Source organism: Ailuropoda melanoleuca, chromosome 10 (assembly GCF_002007445.2).
Source record: "Ailuropoda melanoleuca isolate Jingjing chromosome 10, ASM200744v2, whole genome shotgun sequence".
NCBI classification, from domain to species: Eukaryota; Metazoa; Chordata; class Mammalia; order Carnivora; family Ursidae; genus Ailuropoda; species Ailuropoda melanoleuca.
The window spans coordinates 78,514,586-78,542,564 of NC_048227.1; the positions used below are offsets into that span (position 1 = coordinate 78,514,586).

General features: G+C 38.2%; 1 protein-coding gene across 1 annotated transcript in view; it reads left to right on the plus strand.

The window, feature by feature from the left end:
* ENPP1 (ectonucleotide pyrophosphatase/phosphodiesterase 1) overlaps positions 1–27,979 on the plus strand; it is a 71,385-nt gene that overhangs the window by 19,827 nt on the left and 23,579 nt on the right. The window contains exons 2-11 of the mRNA XM_034669156.1: positions 14,703–14,775; positions 16,262–16,378; positions 17,166–17,291; positions 18,512–18,572; positions 20,975–21,072; positions 22,906–22,985; positions 24,058–24,177; positions 25,236–25,345; positions 26,438–26,503; positions 26,812–26,884. Coding sequence (XP_034525047.1) covers positions 14,703–14,775; positions 16,262–16,378; positions 17,166–17,291; positions 18,512–18,572; positions 20,975–21,072; positions 22,906–22,985; positions 24,058–24,177; positions 25,236–25,345; positions 26,438–26,503; positions 26,812–26,884 — 924 coding nt within the window. The remainder of the gene's footprint in view (positions 1–14,702; positions 14,776–16,261; positions 16,379–17,165; positions 17,292–18,511; positions 18,573–20,974; positions 21,073–22,905; positions 22,986–24,057; positions 24,178–25,235; positions 25,346–26,437; positions 26,504–26,811; positions 26,885–27,979) is intronic.

The window sequence follows — 27,979 nt, forward strand, 5'->3', positions numbered from 1 at the left end:
CCCACCCTTTCCTCCCACCTCCCCTCCAGCAACCCTTAGTTTGTTCTCTGTAGTTAAGAGTCTTTATTGGTTTGTCTCTTTTTTTCCCCCACGTTCATCTATTTTGTTTCTTAAATTCCACATATGAGAGAAATTATATGGTATTTGTCTTTCACTGACTGACATATCACTTAGCATAATGCTCTGACTCCATCCACCTCATAGCAAATGGCAAGATTTCATTCTTTTTTATGGCTTAGTAGTAGTCCAGTAGTGTGTCTGAGTGTGTGTGTGTGTGTGTGTGTGTACGTGCACCACAACATTCATTAGTCGATGGACATGTGGGCTCATTCCATAATTTGACTACTATTGATAACGCTGCTGTAAACATCGGGGTGCGTGTATCCCTTCATATCACCATTTTTGTATCCTTTGAGTAAACACTAGTAGTGCAGTTGCTGGATCTTAGGGTAGTTGTATTTTTAACTTTTTGAGGAACCTCCATACTGTTTTCCAGAGTCAGCCAAGAATCTTAATACATATACATAGTTGGGGTAAAATTCCTTAAGAGGGGAGGGTATAGAAGATGGAGTTGGGAGTGATCCAAATAAAGGTAGAATCAGTTATCCGAAGTAGATTCATAGATATTTTAGATTTATCAGGGACCATAGAAAATATTCAGTCCAGCCCAATGTAGGGACTATAGATGACATGGCTTCCACGGTATCGCCAAGCTCCAAATGTGATACATACCGTTATTTGGATAAAGGCATGAGAGTTATTGGTCTTTTTGTGATTAGGGCCACAATTTTGCTATACTTATATTTTTAATTGAAAATGGTTAGGATTTTAATAATTTCCTTGTGGTTTATGGTAAAGTAGTAACATTGTTTCTGTTTCTTAAGCCAGCCTTTTAATTTGATATTTTATTTTAACCTGTCCTAAAAAGATTATTTTTAAATTATCATTACCAGCCCCTATGGGCTATTGATAGGAGCTTTCTTTGATACTTTTCTTATGTTTGCTTAACCAGAATAAGTCTTTGTGAAAATCAGGGAATTGATGAAATGACTATTTGCTTAAATATCAAAGGTGCCAAAAAAACCTCTTCTGGACTACTAATTCTAGTTTAGGGAAGAATCTCATCGTTTTATCAGCCCAAGAGACTAGTTCAACCAAATATGAAATGTGTTTATTCAAAATAATTGTCTTGAACTGCATGTTCTTTTATCAGCATCTCCTGATAGATTTATGTGAGATTGGGGGCATCGTCTTCTCTGTCTTTCACGTCCATAGTATCACACCTGAATGCTACAAAATCTCTATTTGCTGTTTTCTTTCTTTCTCACTTAGGAAAGGGTTAAATGCCTAGAGCTCCAGAGTGACACAGGGTAGCATTTAAGAGAACCAGTATTTAAAATAATAATAATTTAAGGGTTTCTACTTTGTGTCTTACTAAACTGCTCTGTCTCCTCTGACTTTATTTCTCTTCTTTTTTGTTTGTTTGTTTGTTCTAAGGTTTGAAAAAAAGAACATAAATATTCCAAAGAAGAGTGTGTGGGTTTTTGTTGTGGATAGAGTTCTCCTTACTCACAACTAGAATCTAGACTTAGAGAGTCTGTTAAACTAAGCCTGCTGCAGATTTATTTGCCGTTAAAAAAAAATGCAACAGATTCATAGCACTATTTCTGACAAATTAGAAGCAAGTACTCTTTGAAATGATGGCATTCGTTCAGCAGTTCTGTTAATTGGTATTGTAAAAAAATGTGTTGATGGAGTTTTAGGAAGTCCAGAATTTCTGTGATATGTTTTGAAGCTTGTTTTTGTGGTCTCCTGTCTTAATATCGCTCATTTTAAAGCCAATATTTTCCTTTTTATGTTTGGGGAAAGTGCTGTACTAGTGTCTATGGAGTGGAGATTGATTTTATCTTCAGTACTAGGAATCTCTCTGAGGGACAGTGGGATAGCTGGTGACGTTAGCTTGCTTGTAACAGAGAGGTCCTAGCAGCGGGGTTTGAGCAGGTAGTAACAAGTTGTGCCTCATATGCATGGATCCTTGCAGATCCGAAGGAGCCGCCATAGTGTTTCCCATCTGTTATGTTGTCATTAGACTTCTGATTGGTCCTTCTAGTTGTTCTTAGAAGCAGTGATTTGGTAACAGATGGCCTTGTCTACCGTGACCCTAGGTATTTGTGGGGTTTTGTTGTCATGGTGTGTGTGTGTGCACTTTAATAAGTTGCTAGTTATTGCTTAAAACTTCACAAAATGACTGTTATGTTTCTCTTTTGTTTTAGCATCTGTTCCTCCTTCTGTCTACAAATCGTAGTCTTTATACTAGCCATAAGATGATAAATATCCCTATAATGACTTTTCTGTGATTCTTAATTGAGACCTATTAATGAGATAAAAAATATCACTATTTCCATAATTGCCAAAACTAACATAATCGTGAGGATAAAGGCCATTTCTTAAGACAGTTATCATACTGGATGTTCCCTGATACAGTACAGGCAGGCATTAATATTTCTTAAACTGAATTTAATGAGCTTGACCGTAGGTAAGAGAGACAGAAATATAAAAGGTACATTTCTGGAAGCTATCATAAATCACAAATAAAGCTTTGAAGTCATAATTTCATTCTATAAAGAAATTGTGCATGCTTATATATTTACATGCTATGAATTATTATAAATGTAATATATATGTATTGTGTTGTATGAAGTTAGAACAGTCTGTGAAGGACCTAGCTGTTGTGTAATTTATGGTGTATGTCCCATAAATAAAGATACATGCAAGTTGATCGCACTTTATCTACCTTAAGTTATGAAGGTGGTCTTCTCTATCTAATGCTTTTGGCAGAAGCAAATATAAATCCTTTTTGGAAGAAAACACTTTCATCCCATGCCTCTAAAGAGTCCTGAAAATGTCTAACATCAATAAACAGAACACAGTTAAAAACAACCTGGCACAGAGGAAAATGGCACCATGAGCAAAAACCAGCAGAAAATCACACTTGAGAAGCAGACAAGTAATGATCAGATAGTATTGTTATCAGATATAGATTATAAAACTCTTGACTGTTTTTGAAGAAAATGTAGAAGAAATAGTGCCTGGGTGACTCAGTCAGTTAAGCATCCCACTCTGATTTCGGCTCAGGTCCTGATCTCAGGGTCATGAGATTGAGCCCTGTGACACGCTCCACTCTGGGTATGGAGCCTGCTTAAGATTCTCTCTCTCCATCTGCCCCTCCCTCCCAAAAAATTTCTTAAAAGATAAAAAAATAAAAAGTTGTAGTAGTTGGGGAGGTTATGTGTTGTAATGAGCACTGGGTATTATATAAGACTGATAAATCACAGACCTGTACCCCTGAAACAAATAATGCATTATATGTTAATTGAATTTAAATTTAAAAAAATTAAAATTCACTTATTTAAAAAAAATAAAAAAGAAACTATAGAAGAAATAATAGTGAATTGGAAGAAGGGTAATTTCTTGTGATTTTCTTCTTGTGATACATGTTAGATGATGTTTTATGAACTATCTTCCAGCTTACTAATTCTGTTTTTTACTGTGTCTCTTCTGATGTGAAGCCTTGTCACTGAATTTTGTTCATTTTTTATTCCTAGAAATTTTATTTGGTTTTTTAAAGACTTTCTAGGTCACTATTTCTAGTTTAATGTTTTCCTGTTAATATGTATTTTTTTCTTTTATTTTGGGTACTATCTGAAGAGATGACAGTTTTCTAGAACTGATGAAAGATACCAGTCCTCAGATTTAAGTAGCTCATTGAGTCATAAGCAGAATAAATAAAGCAATATATATCAACAAATGACAGAATAACATTGCAGAATACAAAAGTAAAAGTAAAAAGATTTTAAAGGTATTGAAAAAAAGACATATTTCCTTCAAAAGTACAACAGACAGCTGAATTCTCAGTAGCAATGATTAAAAGCATAAGATAGTGTAATGATATCTTCACTGTGCTGAAATTAGATAATTGCGAAACTGTGATAATGTACCCAGAAGAAATATCTTTCAAGAATGAGAACAAAATAAAGACATGTATAAACTAACAAATACTGAGAGAATCTGCTATCGGGAAAATTCTAAAAGAAATACTTTAGGCAGAAGGAAATAACATTCCGGATGATTCCAGATAAAAGGTGCAAAAGAAAATGTGTTAAAATGCATGAAGTCATAACTATTTGGGTAAATCTAAATGAACTTATAAAACAACAATGACTTAAGGAGTTTAAAAATAAGAATAAAAGTAATATTAAGGGAGAAGAAAGTCTATAAAACTATAACCTAAGTAGCCAAATCAATAACTTGGAAAAAAAGCCAACACAAAATGGAAAATTAAACATAGGCTACTGAAGGAAAGTAAAAATAAAGACCAGAAATCGGTAAAAGAAAAAATAAACGTATAAAAGAGAAAACTGGCAAAGCAAAAAGTAGATTCTTTAAAGAGGAGTAGTACTTCTGGTGAGCCTAATAATTAAGACAAAAAGGGAAGAAGGAATGAAAGCAGCACCACAAACACAGATCTACAGACACTGAAGAATTAACAAAGGGCTATTATAAATCACTTTCTACCAGTATATTTGAAAATGTAGATGAAGCGAAAAGGTCCAAGAAGAAAAACACCTTGTCAAAACTGACTTAAGAAAAATTAGAAAATGTAAATAATTCTATAACCCATGAAGAGAGTGAACCAGAAATCAATAAACTTACACAGATCTTTCTAGGCCCAGAGAGCTTCACCAGTGAGTTCTACTAAACCTCTAAGGAAAAACTAACTCTGATCTTATACATCTTTACTGCTCTTTTTATTTTTTATTTATTTTTATTTTTTTAAAGATTTTATTTATTTATTCGACAGATAGAGACAGCAGCGAGAGAGGGAACACAAGCAGGGAGAGTGGGAGAGGAAGAAGCAGGCTCATAGCAGAGGAGCCTGATGTGGGGCTGGATCTCGCAACGCCAGGATCACACCCTGAGCTGAAGGCAGACGCTTAACTGCTGTGCCACCCAGGCGCCCCTACTGCTCTTTTTAAATTTTATTTTTATAAACTTGTCATAGCTTAAGGTCATTCATGTTCTGGAATTTTATAATGATGTGAGTAAGTATGAGCCTTCTTTGATTTATTATTCTGGATACTTGATATGAGGACCTTTGACTTGAAGATTTGCGTGTATCTTCTTGAATCCCACTGAGAATACTAATTAGCTGTTTGTTTTTAATGTATTTTCCCCCTCCTCTCCCTTTTTTTCCTTCATGTTGATCTTACACTTTTTGTTTATTGCATATTGTAGGCTGACTTCAAATGAATGGTGAATCATGGCTGTTCACTGATGTTTAAGAATGAGGGATTAGGGGCGCCTGGGTGGCACAGCAGTTAAGCGTCTGCCTTCAGCTCAGGGTGTGATCCTGGCATTGTGGGATGGAGCCCCACATCAGGCTCCTCCGCTATGAGCCTGCTTCTTCCACTCCCCCTGCTTGTGTTCCCTCTCTCGCTGGCTGTCTCTATCTCTGTCGAATAAATAAATAAAATCTTAAAAAAAAAAAAAGAATGAGGGATTAGGGGGGTGTCTGGGTGGCTCAGTTGGCTAAGCATCCAATTTGATTTCAACTCATGTCATGATCTCAGGGTCCTGGGATTGAGCCTCACATTGGGCTCCATGCTGAGCTAAGCCTGGAGTCTGCTTGAGATTCTTTCCCTCTGCCCCTTCCCCTGCTCACGCACATGTACTCTCTCTTTCTCTCTCAAATAAATAAATCAATCTTAAAAAAGAAACAAAAACAAAGAATGAGGGATTAGGTAGATGGAATGGAGGTAGAATTCATTGATTGGAGTTTGCTTAGAGTAAGTAGGCAGGGAGAGCTTCCAGTTGGGCTGAAGATCTCTAAAATGCCAGAATAGGAAAACGTTACTCTGGGTCAATAATATCCGTATCCTAGTGCCCTTAGTTCTCTGGCATATGGGTTCATTGTGGAAACTTTGGAAAATAAAGATAAGTACCGAGAAGATAAAAAAATCACGTGTAAGCCCATCAGGCAGAAATAAGACTATAAAAGCTGTATCACATATAACAGAAACTTAGGACCACACTGCCCATTTTGTTTTATTATTTGCCATTTGTAGTCAATAGTGTGTAAAATTTCTTCTACATCATCATTGTTAATGACTATATAATATTCAATTACATAAATACATTTTCTTTAGCCATTTGCTATTGTGGGAGATTGTGTATGTGTCTATTTTTTTTCTTGTAAGTACTGCTACATGTAAACATGTGTAATAAGGCTTTGTACATAATTTTTTACCTTGGGATAAGCTGCAAAATGTAATTTTTGAGCAAAAGAATATGAATATTTGAAGGTGTTCTTACACTCACAGTGCTTGGATCAGTGTAAGGCTTATACTTTGTTAAGTGCGCAGACACGGGTCTGTAGTACTCTCTAATATACAGATGGTTGTTTCCATGGATCCCTTTTTCATAAGCATGGGTTGGAGAGCTGCTGTATAGTTACAACTAAAATTACCAGTGCCACCATCCCATGAAAAACAGCATTTTGCCTTCTTTCTCTCTCGATTGCATCTTTTGGGTAGATTTTTTTAAAAAACCACTGCATGGTCTTCAGCAGCTGTTGAAAACAGATTCCTGTAGAAAAAAGAGGGGGGAGGGGAAATGTTAGTATACTAGTGTATGGCATTTCTTTGACCAGCATATTAAAAACAATACCCTGTAATTTGCTTAAATATTGGTTATACGGTCCCTGTGGAAGACTCTTTAATGGGCTCAAGTCCTCTTGGTGAGTTGGATATCCCTAGTAGTAGCTATCATTTTTTGAGCACCTCCGTGTCACAGGTACCCATCTGGGCACTTTCTGTACGTTATGCCCAAAGCTTGTGCTAGCTTTGTGAGGTAGGTGTTATCACCCCTTTAGAGATTTTTAGAAAATGAGGTTTAATGAATATATGAAATGTTCCCAAGTCCCACAGTTTGTGATTGTCTAGAAGTCACTGGAACACAAGCTCCATGAGAACACAGAAATCGTTTTGTGCACTGGTGTATTCCCAGCCTTAGCTCAATCTTGACATGTAGTAGTCTGTCAAGAAGTATGTGTTGAATGCTGACAAAATGAGTTAAGAGAGGTGGGATTTGAACCCGAGCCATTTTGAACCTGAAACTCTTTCTACCAGGCGGAAGTCAAATTCTTCAGAGTTGTAATGTTTCACTGAGAGATCGAATGTGAGGTTTGCCCCAGAGGGGTGTGCTTGTTCAGTGCTTGGGGTCTCCCTCCTCATTTTCATTTGCTCGTTCCTATAAATTGCTTTATGTAAAACGTCACTGCCATTTGGGAGAATCTTCGATTAAGTCAAACATAACTAAAATGATACTGAGTGTGTAAGAGGCCAAGCAAAAGTTAGAACTGTTTCTTGAAGAAGTTCCTAAATCCACTCAAGCAGTTGTTCTAAGGTATACTTTGAACTTTGTGATACTTAAAAGTTCTTCAAGAAGATGACATTTTCTCTGGTGTCCCTTCAAATGCCCTATGGAAGTTTCTGAGGATCTAATCCTCATCTTCTAGGAAAGAAAAACTTTGCCTGAAGACTCAGCCCTGTGTAGAATTGAGTTCTTACAAAATTCTCTTCAGAGAGCATGCAGCTGTGCTCAAAGGTCAGAGGACTGAAAAGCAATGTGGTCGGTCAGCTCATGCATCCTCACCTCAGATGAGCATTTGTATTCCATCTGTCATATGTGAATACCAAATCCAGCAATCTACCGTTTCCTAAAATGTTCTTCCTGTACATTCATTGTAAGCATCATTTATATAGAGCGGATACCAAAGCACATAAACTGACCGACTCTGTCAAGTCAGATGAAAAGGGAGAGGATTATGGTTTTCCCTTAAATTATGTTTAATGAAATCATAGTTGGCTGATTTTCAGCTCAACAATTATTTGTCAAATGTCTCCTGTGTGCTGGGCATCATACTGGACATGGAGAATACAGAAATGAGTAAATGAGCCCTCCCTGGAACTCACAGTCTAGTTGGAGACAGATCGAGCTCACGGAGTGTGGTGAGGGCTGTAGTGCTTGGGGGTGAGAAAGACAGAGGAGGACAGAGCATCTCCTGAGAAAGAGGTAGGTGAGTCCAGGCTCTCATTTCACACTTGGACTCATACCAGAGCCTTCCGCAACGTTGCCAGAGGCTTTTTCTAGAATTTGTAAATCTAGTCACATCACTTCCATACTTAAACGCCCCAACAGCTCCCCACTGACTGCCCCCAAGACCACGGCCCCGTTTCAGCCACTCCCATGTCCCCTTACTGCCCCACCGCTTTACAGCCTGACTGCCCATGTTCAAATCTTGGCCCTGCGGCTTGTCAGCTGTCTGCAGCTCAGTTTCCTTAAACTGGGTTAATGTCAATAATCTGTCTCATAATGTTATTGTGAAGATTAAATGATTTGATCTAAAGCTCTGAGAAAAGTGCCTAGCACATAGTACTGGAGAAGTGATGCCAGTGATGTGGTTCCTCTCCGTCTCCCAGGCCGGTGGTAGTTTCTGTACCTCCCTGGCTTTGCATGAGCTGCCAGTTGCACGCATTGTCACTACCACGTGATTTAATTCTTAGGCTGCTTCTCACCATTTCCTGTCTTTATCATCAACAAATTCTAGAGTTGTCAGCCTGATTAGATGGTAAACTCAGAGATTCGGGATTTCACCACAAATGGTTTTTTGTTTTATTTTTGTACTTCCCCGCAGAACCTAAACACAGGGCATACTGCAGACACTCAACATCTGTTTATTGATGGAGGGGGACATCCCTTTCTCTGCAAGTCTTCCTTTGTGAAGTTTCTGTTATCACCATTCTTTCCTCTTCTTCTCTCCACTGTGCTATTAGCATGTTAACAGTTTTTACATATTTCTGCTGTAACTCTTATCCCCGTCTGTTGTGATCATTCATCTCCACGCCCCCGCGCTTCATTTCTGTCAGGATAGGAGTTGCTTTCATTTGTCTCTCTGGCCTTTAGCAAAGGGACTGCGTACAGGTAGACACTCATGTAAATACTCAATAATGAATAATACATGTTCTATTAATGCCACTGTATTTGAGGGAATCTGTGAGAGAAAAAAAATGTTTTCTTCGTACCTCTTTCTTTTGGGTCACTAAATGTCCAGGAAAGGCCTAATGATTTAAGGACTCCAACTAAACAAGCAAGAAACTCTCAAATAGGGGCGCCTGGGTGGCACAGTGGTTAAGCGTCTGCCTTCGGCTCAGGGCATGATCCCGGCGTTATGGGATCGAGCCCCACATCAGGCTCCTCCGCTATGAGCCTGCTTCTTCCTCTCCCACTCCCCCTGCCTGTGTTCTCTCTCTCTCTCTCTCGCTGGCTGTCTCTATCTCTGTCAAATAAATACATAAATAAATCTTTAAAAAAAAAAAGAAACTCTCAAATATTTTTCTAATGTAGGGGGAAACATTCCAACAATTTACTTGTATGTCTGATAGCTCCATGTGTTCTAAGATAAAATGCTTTGTCTCTAGTTTCTAAGAGAATATCAAAATATGAAAACTACCTAAATTGTTATACAGGTAAAAATGAATAGTGAATTTTGACATTGGTTTTTTAAAAATTTTATTAGAGAGCACACACATATAAGCGAGGAGTGGGGAGGGGCAGAGGGAGAAGCCGACTGAACAGGGATCCTGCCGTGGGGCTCCATCCCAGGACCCTGAGATCGTGACCTGAGCTGAAGGCACATGCTTAACCCACTGAAGTCACAGTTGGCTGGTTTTCAGCTCAACAGTTACTTGTCCAGCTGAGCCACCCAGGCGCCCTTGACACTGCTTCCTTAAAGTACTTTGAGAAGAAATTAAAATTGAACTAGATTTCACAGCTCTGAAATTTCCTGCTAAAAACTATTCTGATTGGGTATTGTATATCATAGTAGATGATGTAAATTTCATCTTTTATGGATGTAATTATAGATGAGAATTAATTGTTCCTATTGACATATTTTTGTTTCATTTCCATGCTTTGCATTATCTTATAAAAGATAAATCTAGGGGTGCCTGGGTGGCTCAGTCGGTTAAGCATCTGCCTTCAGCTCAGGTCCTGATCCCAGGGTCCTGGGATCTAGCCCCGCAGCGGGCTCTCTGTTCAGCGGGGAGCCTGCTTCTCCCTCTCCTTCCCATTTGGGCTGTCTCTCACTATCTCTCTCTCAAATAAATAAAATCGTAAAAAAAATAAGTGACATCTTTTAGCAATGAAGAGGTAATGAAAAAAAATCATGCCTCTCCAGCTTAATAAGAGAGTGGAGACTGCATATATTGTGTGTGTTTTCAACTCATGCTTAAAATTTACTATTTATTTTATTTATATTTTTAAAGTAGGCTCCACGCCCAGCCTGGAGCCCAACACGGGACTTGAACTCCCAACCCTGAGATTAAGAGTCGGTTGCTTAACTGACTGAGCCACCCAGGCGCCCCGATTGAGAATTCTGTGTATTTCAAATTTCTCTTTTTATTCACTTCTTTATTGCTTTTCAATAACATTTTGTAATTTTCATCATCTAGGCGCTTAAATTATTGGATTTATTTTTAGACATTTTTGGCTGCTAGGAGCAGTATTTTTCACAAGGTATTTCCATTGGTTGTTAATTGTGTGCAAGACAGGTAGTGACTGTTGAACATGATTTTTCCCTCACAGTCTACCTCACAATCTGACTAGATCACCCACCTAGTTGTTGTTGTTGTTATCCTCCTCCTTCTTCTTTTTTTTAAGTTGGCTTCTTGCCCACCACAGGCCTTGAACTCATTGCCCCAAGATCAGTAGGCGCGCGCTCTGTGGACTGAGCTGCCAGGCGCGCCTAATGCTTGTGATTTAAATACTTGCCTACCACCAGATCTTCCCATAGTTTTCCTTGAGATGAGACTTAGTTGTAACAGAACCATTCGCAAGTTCTGTTTTATGTTTAGTGAGAACGGTACAGTTGTTGGTAATACATCTCCATGACTAAATTTCTTACAGCAGTGAGGGAATGTGTATTTTAAGCCAATACGTTTCAGAATATAAATAAAGTTTTTCTACTGTGATTTTTCATTTGTTGGTATAAACTTAACTTTGAATATTATTATAAGTACTAGAACTTTCGGGTCTTCTTACTTCCAACAAGTATTTTATGCCAATTTCAGGTTTCTCCTTTTAGTAGTTTCATCTCCATTCCAAACTGTTCCACTTCTGAGAACTCAGACTCTGAAATTCCTTTCAGGCTCATAACCTCCATTCTTCCTCCTTCCTTGCTCCCTCCCTCATTCCCGCTCCCATACTTGCCTGATCCCCTGTCTTCTCCCAGTTCTCAAACATTTGTATCCACATGGTCCCAACCCTGTTCAGCCACTGCAGCCACATTTTGACCCTGTCGGCTTTTCTGCAAGTTTTCCCCTGCCTTCCCATCTCCTCACACCATGTTATCTTTTTGTCCCATCCCCCCACTCCCAGCCCTGGAATTCCATGCCACTCATGTCCATTGTAATCCATGATTTCAGGTTCAGCTGGGCTCCCAGAGCTTGAAGGTCTTTTCACCCTTCTCTTGTTGATTCGTTCTCCTTTGTTGCCATGGATTTGCAGCCATTCTTCCCTTGGGATGTCCTGTGCCCCCTCATTACAGAGCCCCGGCTAGATTTCTTGACTCCCAGGAGATATTCTTACTTGCCCAAGAAGATTGAGGGTGTCTGTCATCAGCTGCTTCCAACTTCCTCTGGCTGTATCTCAGTTTTGTTGTGCTTTTTTGTCTTCCTGTCAGCCTTCTTCTGACGTGCCATCTTTGAGGCTAACCTCCTGAGATTGTATAGATTAAACTGACTTTTTAAGCCAGTTTCTTAAAATGAACTTGTTTCTTGGTTTTTGTTTATGTGTGTGTGTGTGTTTGTTTGTTGTGAAGACAAACAATTTTGAAATAAGCAGCCTTGGACAACTCTCCTGCCCACATGTGAGAGTACAGGCGGCGCTAGTTTTGCATGACTCTGTGGCATGCTTAATTTCAGTTACCAGTTTCATTAAATAACACCAGGCCCCGAAAAACATGGTTCAAGTTTCAGTTACCAAGATTTAATTACTGTGGCGAGTTGCATAGAGTACAGCCTTTGCTGCTAGCTTTTTTCAGTCCACCAATCACTGTGTAAATAACAGATGCATATGGTGGCCAGTGACCAACCTGGCTTCTTTTAAAGTCTGTCAGTGATTGGTTACTATGCATCTGTCGATCAGTTCACAGACAGCAGAGAAAGTAGTTGTGTTGCTTCTTTGTCTGCCGGTGATAAATGTACATGCTATTTTCTACAATGGATCATTGAAAGAACTGGCTGAGAAAGATGAAAATTCAGTAAAGGAGAGAAAAGTGATAATGCCAGAAGTGAAATTCAGTTCACATGTAAATGGGGTTGTGGAAGAAAAAGCCAACCGTGGGAATGTTAACGTTGCTTCTGTTCAGCAGACTCTAGCCGTGCGGCCAGAAGTGAGTTTATGGACATCGTGAGGAACGTGGTTGTGATGGAAAGGATGAGGATGTCCCAGAGGAAGGGACACGAGGATAAGAATTCATATTAAAGGAACTCGTGGAGATACTGCACGTATTAAAAGTGCAAAGGTTAAAACATGGAAAATTGATCTAAGCTTGGAAAGGAATGTGGCCATTTGCCAAGGCGTGGAAAAGATATTCATTCTGTATTGTAAGCTATGTGATGAGAAGAAGATAAAGCACTGTTCAAACCATTCTTGATAAGTTTATTACAATGAAAACTTTAATTCCCCGTGTTTTAAATTATAGTATATGAAATACAGATGAGTTTTACAATTCTTTCATTTCCCTGTATGTTTATTTGATAGTAAGAGTTTTTAGTGTTTTTGATAGGGACTTAAAAATTACCTTTCATATGTTTTGTGCCAGCCTACACCACCATCAGAGGTTTAGGGGAATCCATTTGTGCTCTCTGCTGGTACCTTGTTCTGCTGGCCATTGTTTATTGTTAGTTCAAGCTGTTCCTCTGACCACTCCCTATTTCAGTGGACATACATACACTTAGGTTTTTGATTTCCAAAGAAAAAGGCTTCACCTAGACCCTGTTGTGTTGGAGACCTGCTATATTCTTGCTCCCCCTTCCTTTACCCTCATTCTCTTCTGAAATAAGTTAGACCTGCTGATTCTCTTTATTTAACCATTTCCTTTCTCTTTAGTTATTGGCATTCACTTGATATTAGGCACCTTGAGGAAAAAGGTCATGTTTGTTTTATTATTTGAGTATCCAGTCCCTAACCCTGGTGATTGACATGCATGGTCAATACTTGATATGTCTCATTTGAGAGAGTGAGGTCATAAAAGCCTGCACCCACCATCCACCCATTCACCCATTCCTCTTGTCTCTTTTATCTCTTTAGCTTGGCTTTTGGGAAACACCACCCCACCTGTCCAACCTACATCCATTCCCCTTTGCATATTCTTTGCTCTAGTCAAAGTAAGCAGCTCGTTGTTCATTTGCTGCCTTGTTTTTCTTCCTTCAGACCTGTCCTTATGCGGGCCTGCCTTCTAGAAGTTTGCTCTGTTATATCATCTGTCTGTCAGATCATACCGTCAGCTCCCCCTTTCAGAGCCCCGCCCAAAGCCTTTCTCCATGGAGCCTTCTCTGATCTCCTCTCCGACGACTGCAACCTTTCTCCTTTAAACAACTATGGAACTGGAGCGGCCTCCTAAAACCTGCCAAATATGAGCCGTTTATGCTGTTATATTTACCTTTTCCCACACAAATAGAAGCTCTCCGAGCATCTCTTATTCTTTCCTGTACATAAGTCTTTACACATAGTTGGTACTGAATGCATAGTTTGTTGGATTTTCCTGCAAAGTGAGATTCCAGAGAGCTGTCCAGGAAACTCCATGCCACTAAAAATATTGAGGGGTGTTCTCTGGAATGTTTTTGTTTTTTGCTCCTTTTTTTCCCCCTAATTCTCAAGTAAAAATTCTGTCTGGTGTATCTACTTACTTTAAAATGTCAAAGGCCACAAGAGTGGTGAACGAGGAAGTGGCAAAATGGTAGAGCTGGAAAGATTTTTAGCAATGCATGTAGTCCAGCCCTTTCATTGTATAGGTGAGTGATCTGATGTCTAGAACATGTAAGTGATCTCACCCAAGTCACACAACCAGTTTGTGTTACCGTTTGGGCGCACAGGGCAGTTGCCCAGTCCTGTCTAGCGCCTGTTCCTACAAGCTGCCGTGGGGCATGGGGCATGTGAGGTTATTGTTCAGGTTTGTGTAGTTAAACTGTGTAAAAGAGGCATCTAATAGTCTCATGTTGCCTTTTATGGATTAACAAATAAGAAATTGAATCTCTAACTAGATTGTTTTCCTCTCTCCTTCCCTTCATTATTTCAAAATTCTCTGACTGGATTCATTTGCATTAACTGGGAAATTTCTGGAAACACTAATCTTCGATGGCACAGATTCGTTTGCTAACACTTAAGCAGACTTCTTCTCGAAATATAACATACATACAGAAAAATGCGCGAAGCATAGGTGTGCAGTTTGCATTTTCACAAAGCACCCACATCCATGTGACCTGCACCTGTATCAGGAAACAGAGCAGCACCACGAACTTTAGAAACGTTTGACAAAATAGAAGGGTTTGAAGCTGTGTAATTTTCTTTTCTCCCCACAGGTATTGTCGGTCTGTGTGTTAACAACAATCCTTGGTTGTATATTTGGGTTGAAACCAAGCTGTGCCAAAGAAGGTAATTACTACAGTAATTCATGTGCACACACGTGTGTGTGTGTGTGTGTGTGTGTTGCTATTTAGACTTCTTCAGAATGTGATTGAGAAAAGCGTTACGTCCTCATCTGTGGGTGCTCAGTAGTTACTGCAGATCTGATGCTGGTTTGAGCCTTCCTGAAGCTCTTTTATTGTATGAGCCACATAGTATTTTATTTACTTGCAAAACTTCATCCTAAAACAACAAAGAGGGGCTAGGACCAAAAAATCAACCAAACAAAGAGAAAACCCCCAGAACAACAGAAAAATAAGAACAGTGAAACAAACAAGCAAACATGGCCTGAAGATTCTAGTGCTGGGCCCCTGGAGACCTCTCCCTGACTTTCTCCAGGGACTCCTAGGACACTCTTTTCCCAGGGAGTTAGTTGCTGAAGCAGTCCTGGAGGGGTTACTGGGTAACCAGTTAGCGTCTCTGGGCAACCAGAAACTTATTGTCACATGCCCTTGACTTTTAAAATTGTGGGCCTTGGTGGTCAGGAGCTGGGATTATTCCTTTTTTCTGTTGGATTTGCATTATTTTATAAGTGGATTTTTTTTTTCTCACCGTCCTGATTTTTTTTAGTAATCTAGTGAAAACCTAGCTTTTGCCGGGTATCTAGTAAACAGTTACCACATAAAATTATTGTGTTTAATAAAAAGTCTTCTTTCCATATCCACCGTGTATCCATTTAACAAAAACTTGCTAGTACCAACTGTAGCCCAGCATCTTGCGGGGCACCCGGATGCAGTATGCTGGGTAAAATCCACATGTAGTTTTGTCCTTAAGAAACTGGTAGTCTAGTGTGAGACTGGATATTAATGAAATACTCTAGTTCAAATGGAAGGACGTGACAGAGGGGAAGGACAAGGTCTTACAAAAGCTTAAAAAAAGGAAATCACACCTTGACTGGGGAGTTCAGGCACCAGGCTGGACCTGAACGCGAAATGGGTATTTTAGGTGATGGGGGGAGGGGTACTCCTACAGAATGTTTGCGCTCGGACATTACTTCTTTTATACACCAAGACTGGGGGTGAGGTAAGTCAGGCTTTCTTTCTCTTTCTCTGAAATATTCAGATAATCACTTTTAAAACCTTATCTCATATTTTGAAATTTTAGAGAACTTTATGGCTGTTGAAGCCAACTTTTTCAGAGCATAAAACATTCCGCACAAGCCCCTTCTTCTGACTTTTCTTTAGTGGGTCATAAGGATTTAAGTCTTATCAGCCTCAGTCGGGTTTGTCATGAATTTTAAAAGTTCTGCTTCTCTATGGTAAGAGATAAAAATCAAAATTCCATGCCTTCTATTTGTGCTACTTTCTACGTGTATTTGTGGAAAGATTGTTGGGTACCTTTATTACCCCATCCGTGTCTTCTATGGTAGGATTTGAATCTATCTTAGGTATATCAGTTGATTTTGCTCTGTGCTTCTGTGATCCGAAAGCTCTAACTCATTATTCACTGTTTTCAGTTAAAAGTTGCAAAGGTCGGTGTTTTGAGAGAACGTTTGGCAACTGCCGCTGTGATGTTGCTTGCGTTGACCTTGGAAACTGCTGTCTGGATTACCAGGAGACATGTATAGAACCAGGTAAATAAAAATATGCAGGGAACAAATGGGGCCATGGGTATGAGTAAAAGATCAGAGACAAGTTCTGCATCTTTTAGGTTGTGATTTATCTAGCTCATTTGAGATTTTTAAAAATTTGCCCTTTGTATTTCCTTAGAGAGAAATGTCATCTGTTTTGCCTTTGTTCAGCACTTTATGGCTAGCCAAACCATGCCTGTTTCTTACGTATGCTGAAGGCCAATATAATCTAATTTGCACTTAAACTAACTTCAAAAAGGCTGCTTGAAATATATGAATATTTTCAGCATGGGCTCATTAAAACAAGAGTTCTTAGACACCCACTTCTTTTTATTGAAGGATACAGTTGACATAGAATGTTACATTAGTTTCACGTGTACTTAGATGTTTACTTGCTTCAAAATAAAACCATCAGAATATGTAAATTTTCTCCGTTTGAGTTGGATTTCTCTACATACGACATGGATATTTAATATTTAAATGAGAATAAGCCAGATTCAGATTAAATTTTGAGAACCCTGAAAATGGCTGGTGAGAAAAAATCAGGAAAGGTCTGTCTATGAATTGTATGATTATAATGTTTGTCCATGTTTTAAAATGATGAAATTCTGGGGTTTTCTTAGTGACAGAATAACAATTATTGCTTGCCTGTTTTCTGTTAGTTCAGGTCAACCACTGTGGTGGCCGATTCCATGAAAGAGTTCATTGTGTCTCTCTAGAAGAGAGCACATCTGCGTCCACATCAGATGTGTTGAATTTGGACCATAACGTGTATTTTGTTTGTTTCTAGAACGTATATGGACTTGCAGCAAATTCAGGTGTGGTGAGAAAAGGTTGTCCCGAAGCCTTTGCTCCTGTTCAGATGACTGCAGGGACAAGGGCGACTGCTGTGTCAACTACGGCGCCGTGTGCCGAGGTCAGCTCTCCACGTGCCCATCTGGTTCCACAGCAACCTGCCATCCCCCTAGGTGGCCGTGGGCTTTTGTAGGGGTGTTATTTTTTACATTAGGAGTCCTATTTATGGACCAACTATGTTGGCTGAAAAAAATATTTTAAAAACATTTTATTAAAGAAAAATGCAAACGTGCATAAAGAAAGTATGCAGTGAATCTTATATCCATCCATCAGTTGAAGAATTACTATTACCTATGCTCGGCAAATCTCGTTCCATCTATAGTTACTCCCTCTCCTGCTTCCACCCCTTCTTCATGTTATTTGGACATTAGCTACATATTTCTTTATTTGTTTTTAAAGATTTTATTTATTTATTTGAGAGAGATTGACAGAAATAGTGAGAGAAAGCACAAGCGGGGAGGAGAAGGAGAAGCAGACAATTAACAGACTAGCCACCCAGGGGTCCATTAGCTTCTATTGAATGCTGCCTTGTGGAAAGATGACTTTTGCAGTCCTGGGTGACTTCTGTGTCCCAGGTGCCCTCGTAGTGAGTGGGGACAATGTCTGCCACGGGTTGAAAGAATAGGTGTGAAATTACTGTGCATGGTTATAGGGTATGATGTAAACTGATGTGATTGTGATGTCTTTTTTTTTTTTTTTTAAGATTTTATTTATTTATTCGACAGAGATAGAGACAGCCAGCGAGAGAGGGAACACAAGCAGGGGGAGTGGGAGAGGAAGAAGCAGGCTCATAGCGGAGGAGCCTGATGCGGGGCTCGATCCCATAACGCCGGGATCACGCCCTGAGCTGAAGGCAGACGCTTAACCGCTATGCCACCCAGGCGCCCCGTGATTGTGATGTCTTGTCCAAGGGTTCTTTGAAATTGATATGAGAGGAACTATGGTATCAGGGATTTCGTACTAGAAGATATTGTCGGGTGAATAAATGAGGCTTGTAAATTTTGGCTGAAAATATTAACAAGGATGCCTTTAAGTTATCACAAATACAGTAATATGGTTTAGTCCTACAACTATATATTTTTTCTTCCTGATATCAACTAACTCTGATTTTGAAACAGAATAACTTTGTTTTTGTTATATTTCCCTAGAATCATGCCCCATATTATCTATATGTCTATTAACATTTTGTTTTTGGAATTTGTCTTAATATGTCTCACAGCATCACAATTATCGTTACGGTTCAGTGTGTGCAACTTGTTTTATTTCTTGAAAATATTTTAGGAGAGAAAAGTTGGGTAGAAGAAACATGTGAGAGCATTAATGAGCCACAGTGTCCAGCAGGGTAAGATAATATTCTGAAATACTATTCTTTTTAAGGTACTATTTTTTTTCCCTTTCCAAATTGAAAAGATAAAAACAGTAATCATTGTTTCATTAAATATTATTTCTAGCCAGGCCTTGTGTTGGGTGCTGGTGATGTAGAGTTGATTATGGAATGACTCCCACTCTGGAAGCTAATGGAAAAAAGAGAGGTCATGACTATTTAGTGTTTAGTGTTCGTGAGCGGTGGGTGGAAATCTTTTGTCTTTCTCCTTAGGAAGGAAGGCCTTTTACTTTGATTTGTAGCTTTGAGAGTTAAATCTGTAGCAAATTCCTTTACAGCTTTCTACTTTTTGTTATTTTGGTTCACTTACATATTTGGGGGATAAGCAATGTATCTGTGAGAGAATGTTGCATAATTTTTATAATTCATATGATTCTTTTTGTCCTTAAAGTATTTTACACAGTACCTTATGTATAGTAGGCCATCAAGAAATTTGTGTGTAATTCAAAGGGAGGAAATTTTATGAAGGTGTTAGATATATTTATCTTTGCTCCACTTGAGATCTACTGCCTTGTGTAATTGGAATTATTCATCTGCAGAAATACATTTTTACCTTTTATTTTTTTATTTTTTTAAAAGATTTTATTTATTTATTTGACAGAGATAGAGACAGTCAGTGAGAGAGGGAACACAAGCAGGGGGAGTGGGAGAGGAAGAAGCAGGCTCCCAGCAGAGGAGCCTGACGTGGGGCTCGATCCCGTAATGCCAGGATCACGCCCTGAGCCGAAGGCAGACGCTTAACCGCTGTGCCACCCAGGCGCCCCACATTTTTACCTTTTAAAGTAAAGGTAAAATTTTTTTTCCAAACTATTAAAGATTTTAAAGCTGTACGTTAGCTTATTTTGTTTGTGTATATAATTTATTTTTGCTTTATAGGATGCGTATTTTTTTTTCTTTTGCGTGAGAGAGTACTTTTTTGTTTTAAACAACAGTAGTAGCAGCAGCAAAAACTAAACCCAAACCCAAAAATTACAATAGAAGAGACTTTTTTCAAAGGGAGACCTCTCCTGTACCTTGAGCTGTCCTTTAAATCCAAGGTATATTGGAAAATTTAGATTTAGTGAATTTTGAATCTTTCTTTTCTTTCTACATATTGGTCATTATTTTTCCATTGTAATATTGATCCTTTTAGTGGAAATGTAACTGTTCCTTTCTTTAAAATGAGATCATAATTTAGGACATATGTTATCATACCGGAAGTTATATCAGTATATTTCCCTGATTACACAATAAACTGTTTTATGTTGAGTGAATACAAATAATTATGTACATTTACGGACCGTTGAGACCCTAATCACCTGGTTCTGGAATCTTCTAACTGAACTATGGTGCAAACACTAGTTAGTGGAAAATACATACCAATTTTTCTTTTTCCTTTTGTGTTTGTGTGTGAGAGTAAGCTGAGGGGGAGGTAGAATTGAAAAAAGTAAGGCAAGTTTAAGCATTTGCTCTCAAATTTTACTGAGTAAACTTTAAGTGGAAACTTTTTTTTAACAGTTATCCTGTGATGTACAACTCTCCTATCATCCAGCAGATACCGTTAGAAGTTCAGAATTTCTGAACCATGCCTCTTCTGCTTTGGCCATATAACAGTTGCACATAGTTATTCTCTTTGACCGAGCACATCATTGTACGTGTTTTTTGCCCCCTTCTTTGGGTTTCCACACCACACACTGTGTGTGTGTGTGTGTGTATGTGTACACGCACATGCGCCCTCATTGTTCATTCCTAGCTTTGGATCATTTCTTTGTTGTTTATTTATTTAAAAGCAGTGAATACATCTCAAACTTCTCTACTAAATAGTAATATCTTCCAAATGTAGTAAACTTAAAAACTGAATTTTATATACAATTTATGCGATGTTAGGTACAATCTAGTCGATTCATGTAGAGACAATATCAGAAAGTGGTTGTTCAGGAAAAAACTTAATGGAAACAAAAACATAATTTAGAAAATGCTATTTATGAACATTATTCTCCTGCAAATTGGGAAAATATTATTATATATTAGTAGCATTTGGTCCAGCTTTTGGAATAGCAGGGACCATGAATGATATTCTCCATACAGTGGCTCAAAATGGTATGAGTGCTGGAGAAATACTACTTGATGATAAATGTATATATCATATGTATATGTAATGAAATGTAAAAGCATGTACATGAATATCCGTGTAAAGTCTCCTTTGTAAGGATGCTCGCTGAGCTCGTTAGTTTACTTTAGTTTACGTACCAACCTCAGTGAGAAATCTTCATGAGACCTGTGCCAAGGAAGGAGAAGAACCTTCATTGGATGTGTGTCTTCCTTCTGCTTTTTTAAACGTTGTTTTTTTTTTTTCTTTTCTTTTCTTTTTCATTATCCAGGTTTGAAACACCTCCTACCCTCTTATTTTCCTTGGATGGTTTCAGGGCAGAATATTTACACACCTGGGGTGGCCTTCTTCCTGTTATTAGCAAACTAAGTGAGTAACTTCAGCGTTCGCTGTCTGGGAGTGTCACCGTTTCAGTGAGATAGACTAGAGAGGCAGGTTTTTTTGGAAAAATACCGGCAGACTGTGCTCTACCACGTATCTCTACTGTGAAGTAGTTCAACCTGATCATGTAATTATTGTAATTATTTTGTATTATAATTATTGTAATTATTTTGTATTATAATTATTGTAATTATTTTGAAGCTGCCTTTTAAATGCTTCTAAGATAATACAGTTTATATTTTTTTTCATAGAATTTTGGATTCCTTTTGTGGAAAAATCATTAATTTAATAATTATTACATCTTAAAAGAGAATTTTCGAAACCGAAGGTATTTCTGATATGATTCTAGTAGAGTAGACACTGAATATTTGCCAGTGTCATGTAGCATCCTTCCAATTTCTTTGCCTCATACAAGGCCTTTATTGAATGATTATTCTATAAGTTATTGATGCAATAGTAGAATGGTCTTAATATTAATGCTTAAGTTTTAAAGCACATTAACCCCCCATTATATGGGTATCACTTGTATCGTCATTGTTACTGGGAAAGGAAAAAATACGTATATGGTATACAAATTGTAGAACTTGGCTCATTATCAGTGATCAATAGTTAAGTAGTTACAGTGTAATTTAAGGCTGAAATAGAAGTTAATACAATGATTTTAGTGTTCTGGAATTCTAAAATATTATTTACTAGACTTGAGTATATGAGATTAAACATTAAAATCACTCTCGGTAAATATACGTGTGCATTTATTTTACTTCTTTTATGACAAACCAAAATAATTTTGGGAAAACTTCTTGGAATTTCTGTTTTTAATTTTTACCTAGAAGAAAATAGTTTTTATAAATAATCATCGACATGAAAAGAAATTGTTTAGCAAAAAGCAGGCATGGTCAAGGAAGGCTCTGTTCTTATCAGGCCCATGGGCTTTGAAGCTTGAATCTGGTCCTTTGTGACCATTAGGAGGAAAGTTTGTTTCCATGGCACCAAACATGGCATCCTGAGTTCAGAATTAAGGAGTCGTGGGTACTATATGTGAAGTTTAAAAGAAATCAACACACAATTAGCCTAAGCCCCAGCTTTGGATACTGGGGGACATACTCTGTAATTCTGCACTGTTTGGAAGACACTGAGACAGATAGACGCGTGCCAGTTTGAGGAACGTTTTTGACAATGATGTACTGAAATGCCAGAATCATTAGTCTTCGTGTTTTTGGTTTTTTTTCTCAGCAGTAGAGGCAGGAGAAAAGGAGCGTGACACCCAGGCTAAATCCAGAACAGTTTGACTTGTGTGCTTTCTATGGCATGAAGCCAGAAGATGCCTTTTGTCTTTAGAGCCGGCTTGAGTTTGTCCAGAGTTAGCTGGTTCTGGATTTTCACACTGGGACACCGCCCCCCCCCCCCCCCCCCACCCNCACCCTTGTTTTAATTTTGCAGATTTTGCTACCAATGCACTTTGGTTTTTTTTCTTAACTACCTCTTATTACTTAGGTATGTGACCACTAAGTAGGATCAAACAAAGATCTAGTAGGCTTCATTATTACAAGTGGTCCATCTGGTACTTAATGTAAGTATGGGATAATTCTTTCCTTGGCTTAATTATTTTGTTTAATATTTTTCTGAGAAAAATTAACTCTTAACATTGAATTTGAATCTACAATGTTGCTTTATAATTAACTCTAAATTTTTATAGGGTTATAAATCCCTCCTGGGTTAATTTTTTAATACTATTTAGACTTATTTGGTAGCAAAGCTAGATAAAGTAAACAGATTGTCAATTGCATTTAATAACAATCTTTAATTTTTTTTCCCTTGTAGAAAACTGTGGAACATATACCAAAAACATGAGACCAGCATATCCAACAAAAACTTTTCCCAATCACTACAGCATTGTCACTGTAAGCTCTAAGTTTCGACTTTTATATGTTCATAGAAGTGAGATGTAAATGTTACATTTTTTGAGTGAATAGACATCAGATCAGAAAAGAACTTCTTTTCCAATATGTAGTTAAGCAAGGAAACCTAGTCTTTGCTCTGCCACTAATTATCTGCAGTTTGGGGAATGTCACTTTACCTTCTGTTCTCAATTTTTCCATCTTGAAAAGAGGTGGCTAAAGACTCAAAAAATTATTTCTTGGTTTCCTTTCAGTTTTAAGATTCTCCAGTTTTTGTGTCTTATTTCTTATTTGTTTTGTAGCTTCCTGTATTTGTACAAATTTGTCCTACACTCGTGGGTTCTTAACTGATCTTTCCAGTCATCTTCATGCAGGAGTTTAAGCAATCCATTTTGCCTGACTGTAGATAAGATTAGAGCCCTGTTTTGTTTTAAAGTTTCCCAGTTTAATTGGAATCCAGAAAAAAAGTCAAATTCATTAGGCATTAGGGTTGAAGCCAGAAAATTAATTCTTCAGCCTGTGTTACTACAAGCTATGCTCAGACTCAACTAAACAAAGTTTGTTCCACAGAAATGCTTTGCTCAGCAACGCAGAAGGAACATCAAACACTTTTTTAAAAACTGGAGAGGCTGTAGGGGTGCTTCGGTGGCTTGGTTGGTTGATTTCGGCTCAGGTCATGATCTCAGGGTTGTGAGATCCGGCCCATGTCAGACTCTGTGCTCAGCCAGGAGTCTGCCTGTCCCTCTTCCTCTGCTCCTCCCCTCACTTGCACTCTCTCTCAAATAAATAAATACATAAAAATAAAATCTTTAAAAAAAATTGGGGAGGCTGCCTATTTTAATATACCCTCATTCCTAACTTATTTTCTCCTGTTACATAATGTAGAACACAAATACTATATGAAATCTTTAGCGGTTGGTTGTGTTTTGATAGTCCCATTGTTTTGTTCTTTCCTTAAACCATTAAGTTTCCTGTAGCTTCAGTTACCTGTTTCTCTTTGATGATTTTGTTCTTTGACTTTATTTAATGTTAAAAAACTCACAACTTGCATAAAACCTGCTTTTATATTTTTTAGGGACTTTATCCAGAATCCCATGGCATAATTGACAATAAAATATATGATCCCAAAATGAATGCTTTCTTTGCACTTAAAAGTAAGGAGAAATTTAATCCTGAGTGGTACAAAGGAGAACCAGTGAGTCGTTTGTTTGTTTTAGCTACTAAAATAGTTTTTTTTTTAATTATTCTCATCTATTTCAGTCAGAGTAAAATAACAGATTCCCTGGAGCTTTTAAACCTACATCATTGATTGTGTCCGTGGCCATCCTTTTGTAGATGGTCATGAATGCTGATAATCCCAAACACAGCTTGCGTCATTGTGTAATGAGAATAGTTTATCTCATAGCTGGGTTGGGGAAATTCTGAACCATTTTTCTTCTCTTTCCTGCTTGATTCTACCTTCTTGTACTGGTAGTTTATAGCAGTAGTCTGGGGGCCATATTTTGATCCACACAAAACTAATTGTTTCTGAAGGAGGTGGACTTTGACTTCATTTGTATATGCTAATTTAGAAGATTCTTTCTGGCCATGGTGTAGATGTGTTCTTTGTATTTTTAAAAAATAGCTACAAAAATTTTGTGGGGTCTTTTTGGATAGTCTCGATATTCCTCTTAGAAGGAAAAAGATCATGGTGTTTAATTTACAGGGTATAAATTCAAATTTTAGTGCTGATATTTAAAACTATGTGACTTTGGCAAATTATTCTTTCTGTGGCTCAGTTTTCTCATATTTATACTGTAGATGATGCCGTTAACTACCTCGGGGTTATTGCGAGGATTAACCAAATTAATAATTGGGATGCTTATGGGGATACTGTTTAGAATTGTAATTGGCAGTAAGTCCTTAATAAGTGTTACATAACAAAAATGTCAACAAATTAAACACATGTATATTTGGGACTATTTTCTTCTTGCAAGGGGAGACCGTTAAGTAAGGCTAGGGCTCTGAAAGTTGCAGAGGTTTCCAACTGACGGTGTCTATATTTTGTAGGTTAATTTAATCTCTCTTTCATTTCATTTTGCTGCTGTTCAGAGTCCTATTAAGTGATTATTTTATAGTCTCACTCCTGAAGCTCCTTAACTTCAAAAAAATTGTAGCCCTTGAGAGGAATGCACTGATGTCACATGAACACATACTTTTCTAACAAATGCACGGTTGTATAAGCTTCTGACTTGCCTTCATTCTCTTCCTCAGATTTGGCACACTGCTAAATATCAAGGCCTGAAAAGTGGCACATTTTTTTGGCCAGGATCAGATGTGGAAATTAATGGAATTTTCCCAGACATCTATAAAATATATAATGGGTATGTATAGATGCCCTTTTTTAGAACAGCTTATTTGTTTTAAATCTCAGCTTCTCCTTTTTATCCAGTCCTGAATTCCAGCGTTTCTGTGACGTGTTGGCTGAAAAATGAGAATGGTCAGAGTAAGAGCTCTGTGTCAGCTACCTTTTAGACGGAGGGTAAATGAGTTTTGAATAGATGGATGGACAGTAAAACTAGACAAAGTTTTTTCTAGAGGCTTTTTTGGAAAGTGCTGGTATCATGTTGGAGTTTGCATTCAGATCTTTGGGCAGGAATAAAAAATGAAGTTGTGGTGACTGACTCCAACTTTTGAGTCTCGAACTAGTGAGCTCTCCCTAAGGTGCCCTTCGTAGAATCTGTTGACACATGGGTTATTCACCTGGTAGCAACTGCTGTTCTCCAATACAGGAATAATATCCTCACGTAGATACAAGGAGCAAACTTTTATTTTTATTTATTTATTAAATATTTATTTGAGAGAGAGAGAGAATTGCGAGCAGGGGGGAGGGGCAGAGGGAGAGAGAGAATCTCAAGCAGACTCCTCACTGAGTGGGGAGCCTGATGGGGGGGCTCGATCTCATGACCCTGAGGTCACGACCTGAGCAGAGATCAAGAATCATACACTTAACAGACTGTGCCACCCAGGCACCCCAAGAAGCAAATTTTTAAAGCCAGTGACAGCTTCTTTTTTTTTTTTTTAAAGATTTTATTTATTTATTTGACAGAGATAGAGACAGCCAGCGAGAGAGGGAACACAAGCAGGGGGAGTGGGAGAGGAAGAAGCAGGCTCATAGCGGAGGAGCCTGATGTGGGGCTCGATCCCATAACGCCGGGATCACGCCCTGAGCCGAAGGCAGATGCTTAACCGCTGTGCCACCCAGGCGCCCCTGGTGACAGCTTTCATATGTGTAAAGCTTAACCTTTGTTTCTTTATTGGGAAAACAAATTTAAAATACAGTTTTGGCATTGCTTCAAACATAATGCATGGAATTGTTTTAGTCTTTCAATGCTATTTTTGGTAAGAAAAATGCTGATACTTTAAACTCAAACAATTGTCACAAATTGTTTCATTTTGCTTATTCTTAATTTTAGTTCCATACCGTTTGAAGAAAGGATTTTAGCTATTCTTAAGTGGTTGCAGCTTCCTAAAGATGAAAGGTATGTAGAGGCCTAATTTCTATGGTAAATACTCCTTTGTTTCATAGAAATCACACAGTATTTTAAAATGAGCTGCAAGAAAACTTTGCAGTTGGCTCTGGCATTTTATATCCAAATGGACTCTTTTTATGGAGCTCGGATAGCCACATTTTGAAGAACTCCAAAGCTATAAATTATTTCTCAGCAAGTTTAGAAATGTTACCCCAGTGGTGTAGACTTTTTAATCACTATCGATTGTTAAATTATTCTTTCCGTTCTGTTTTACAATGTGTTTATAAAATATTACATTTTGATGCTGTTTGATTTAGACCACACTTTTACACTCTGTATTTAGAAGAACCAGATTCTTCAGGTCATTCATATGGACCAGTCAGCAGTGAAGTAAGTACCTTTTTATCAGTGATTATGTCTAACTAAAGCTTGCTTTGAAGCAGGTTTCTAGACCATTCTTTAAGATTCCATGGTTCTGGAATGAGTAGTAAGCAGAGTTTTACTAAACCAAAGGATGTGCTTTAGTAAAAATAACAGTAGGGAGAATTTGGCTTGTCTATGCTTTCCACAGTGCTAAATTGAACTGATGGTAAATTCCTTATTCTCAGTTCCAAAGCCTTTATCCACTCCATTTCTCCCTGTATCGACCTAAAAACTAAGGACTCTTTGGAAATGTTGTAAGTGGGTAAGACTCCAATTTTCTATGGCAATATAGGAGAATTAGTCAAACAGCACAAGAAGCCTGCCTTGATCTCTCCACCCTAGGAGATGTATCTCTGATCTCTGAGCTCATGTTCACAACAGAGCTCGGGCATCAAAAAATAGGAAATTTTGTCAAACCTATAGAGAATTTGAAGTAACCATGGTTTTATTCAGCAGTTACTAGGAAGCTAGAGATGGGGAAATAGCTCATGGACTAAGACTGTCAATGTAAGGTCTTAATTTGTCCTGACACTCTTTCAGGAGCTTAGCTCATTCCTGGCTATGTTTGTAATCCGTATAGTGCTTTAAAAGATCAAATACTGCTTTCAGTTTTTGTGTGGCCGTATAATTTTGGTATCTTGGAGCAGAGGAAGCTTTAAAACAGAAAATGATTTGAGCTTCTTTCTTTGTACCTCTAAGCTGACTTCCCTTATGATGTATATTTTATTTATGACCTGAGATCTGAAAAGAAACAAGAAGGATCTGTGAATATTGTTGATCACGATGAAAGGTGAATCGGTATAGCCAAGGTCCCTAATCTCAGAATCCTTGTTGTCTTTTTCCCCATGTGACTCCAAGAGATAAAAGACTAGGAATAGCTAGAATTTCACCCCAGACTGGATAGTTTGTGAGCCTCAAAGACTCTTTAGCACAGAGTCTAGTCCAGAGCCTATCCTAACGTGTCTGTCGTGAGCTCTGGTTTTGAGAGTGCTACTTGCTCTAAATGCTTGCTTCAGCAACAGCAGGAGGAGGGGAGAACATAGGCTCATTTTTCTCACTTGA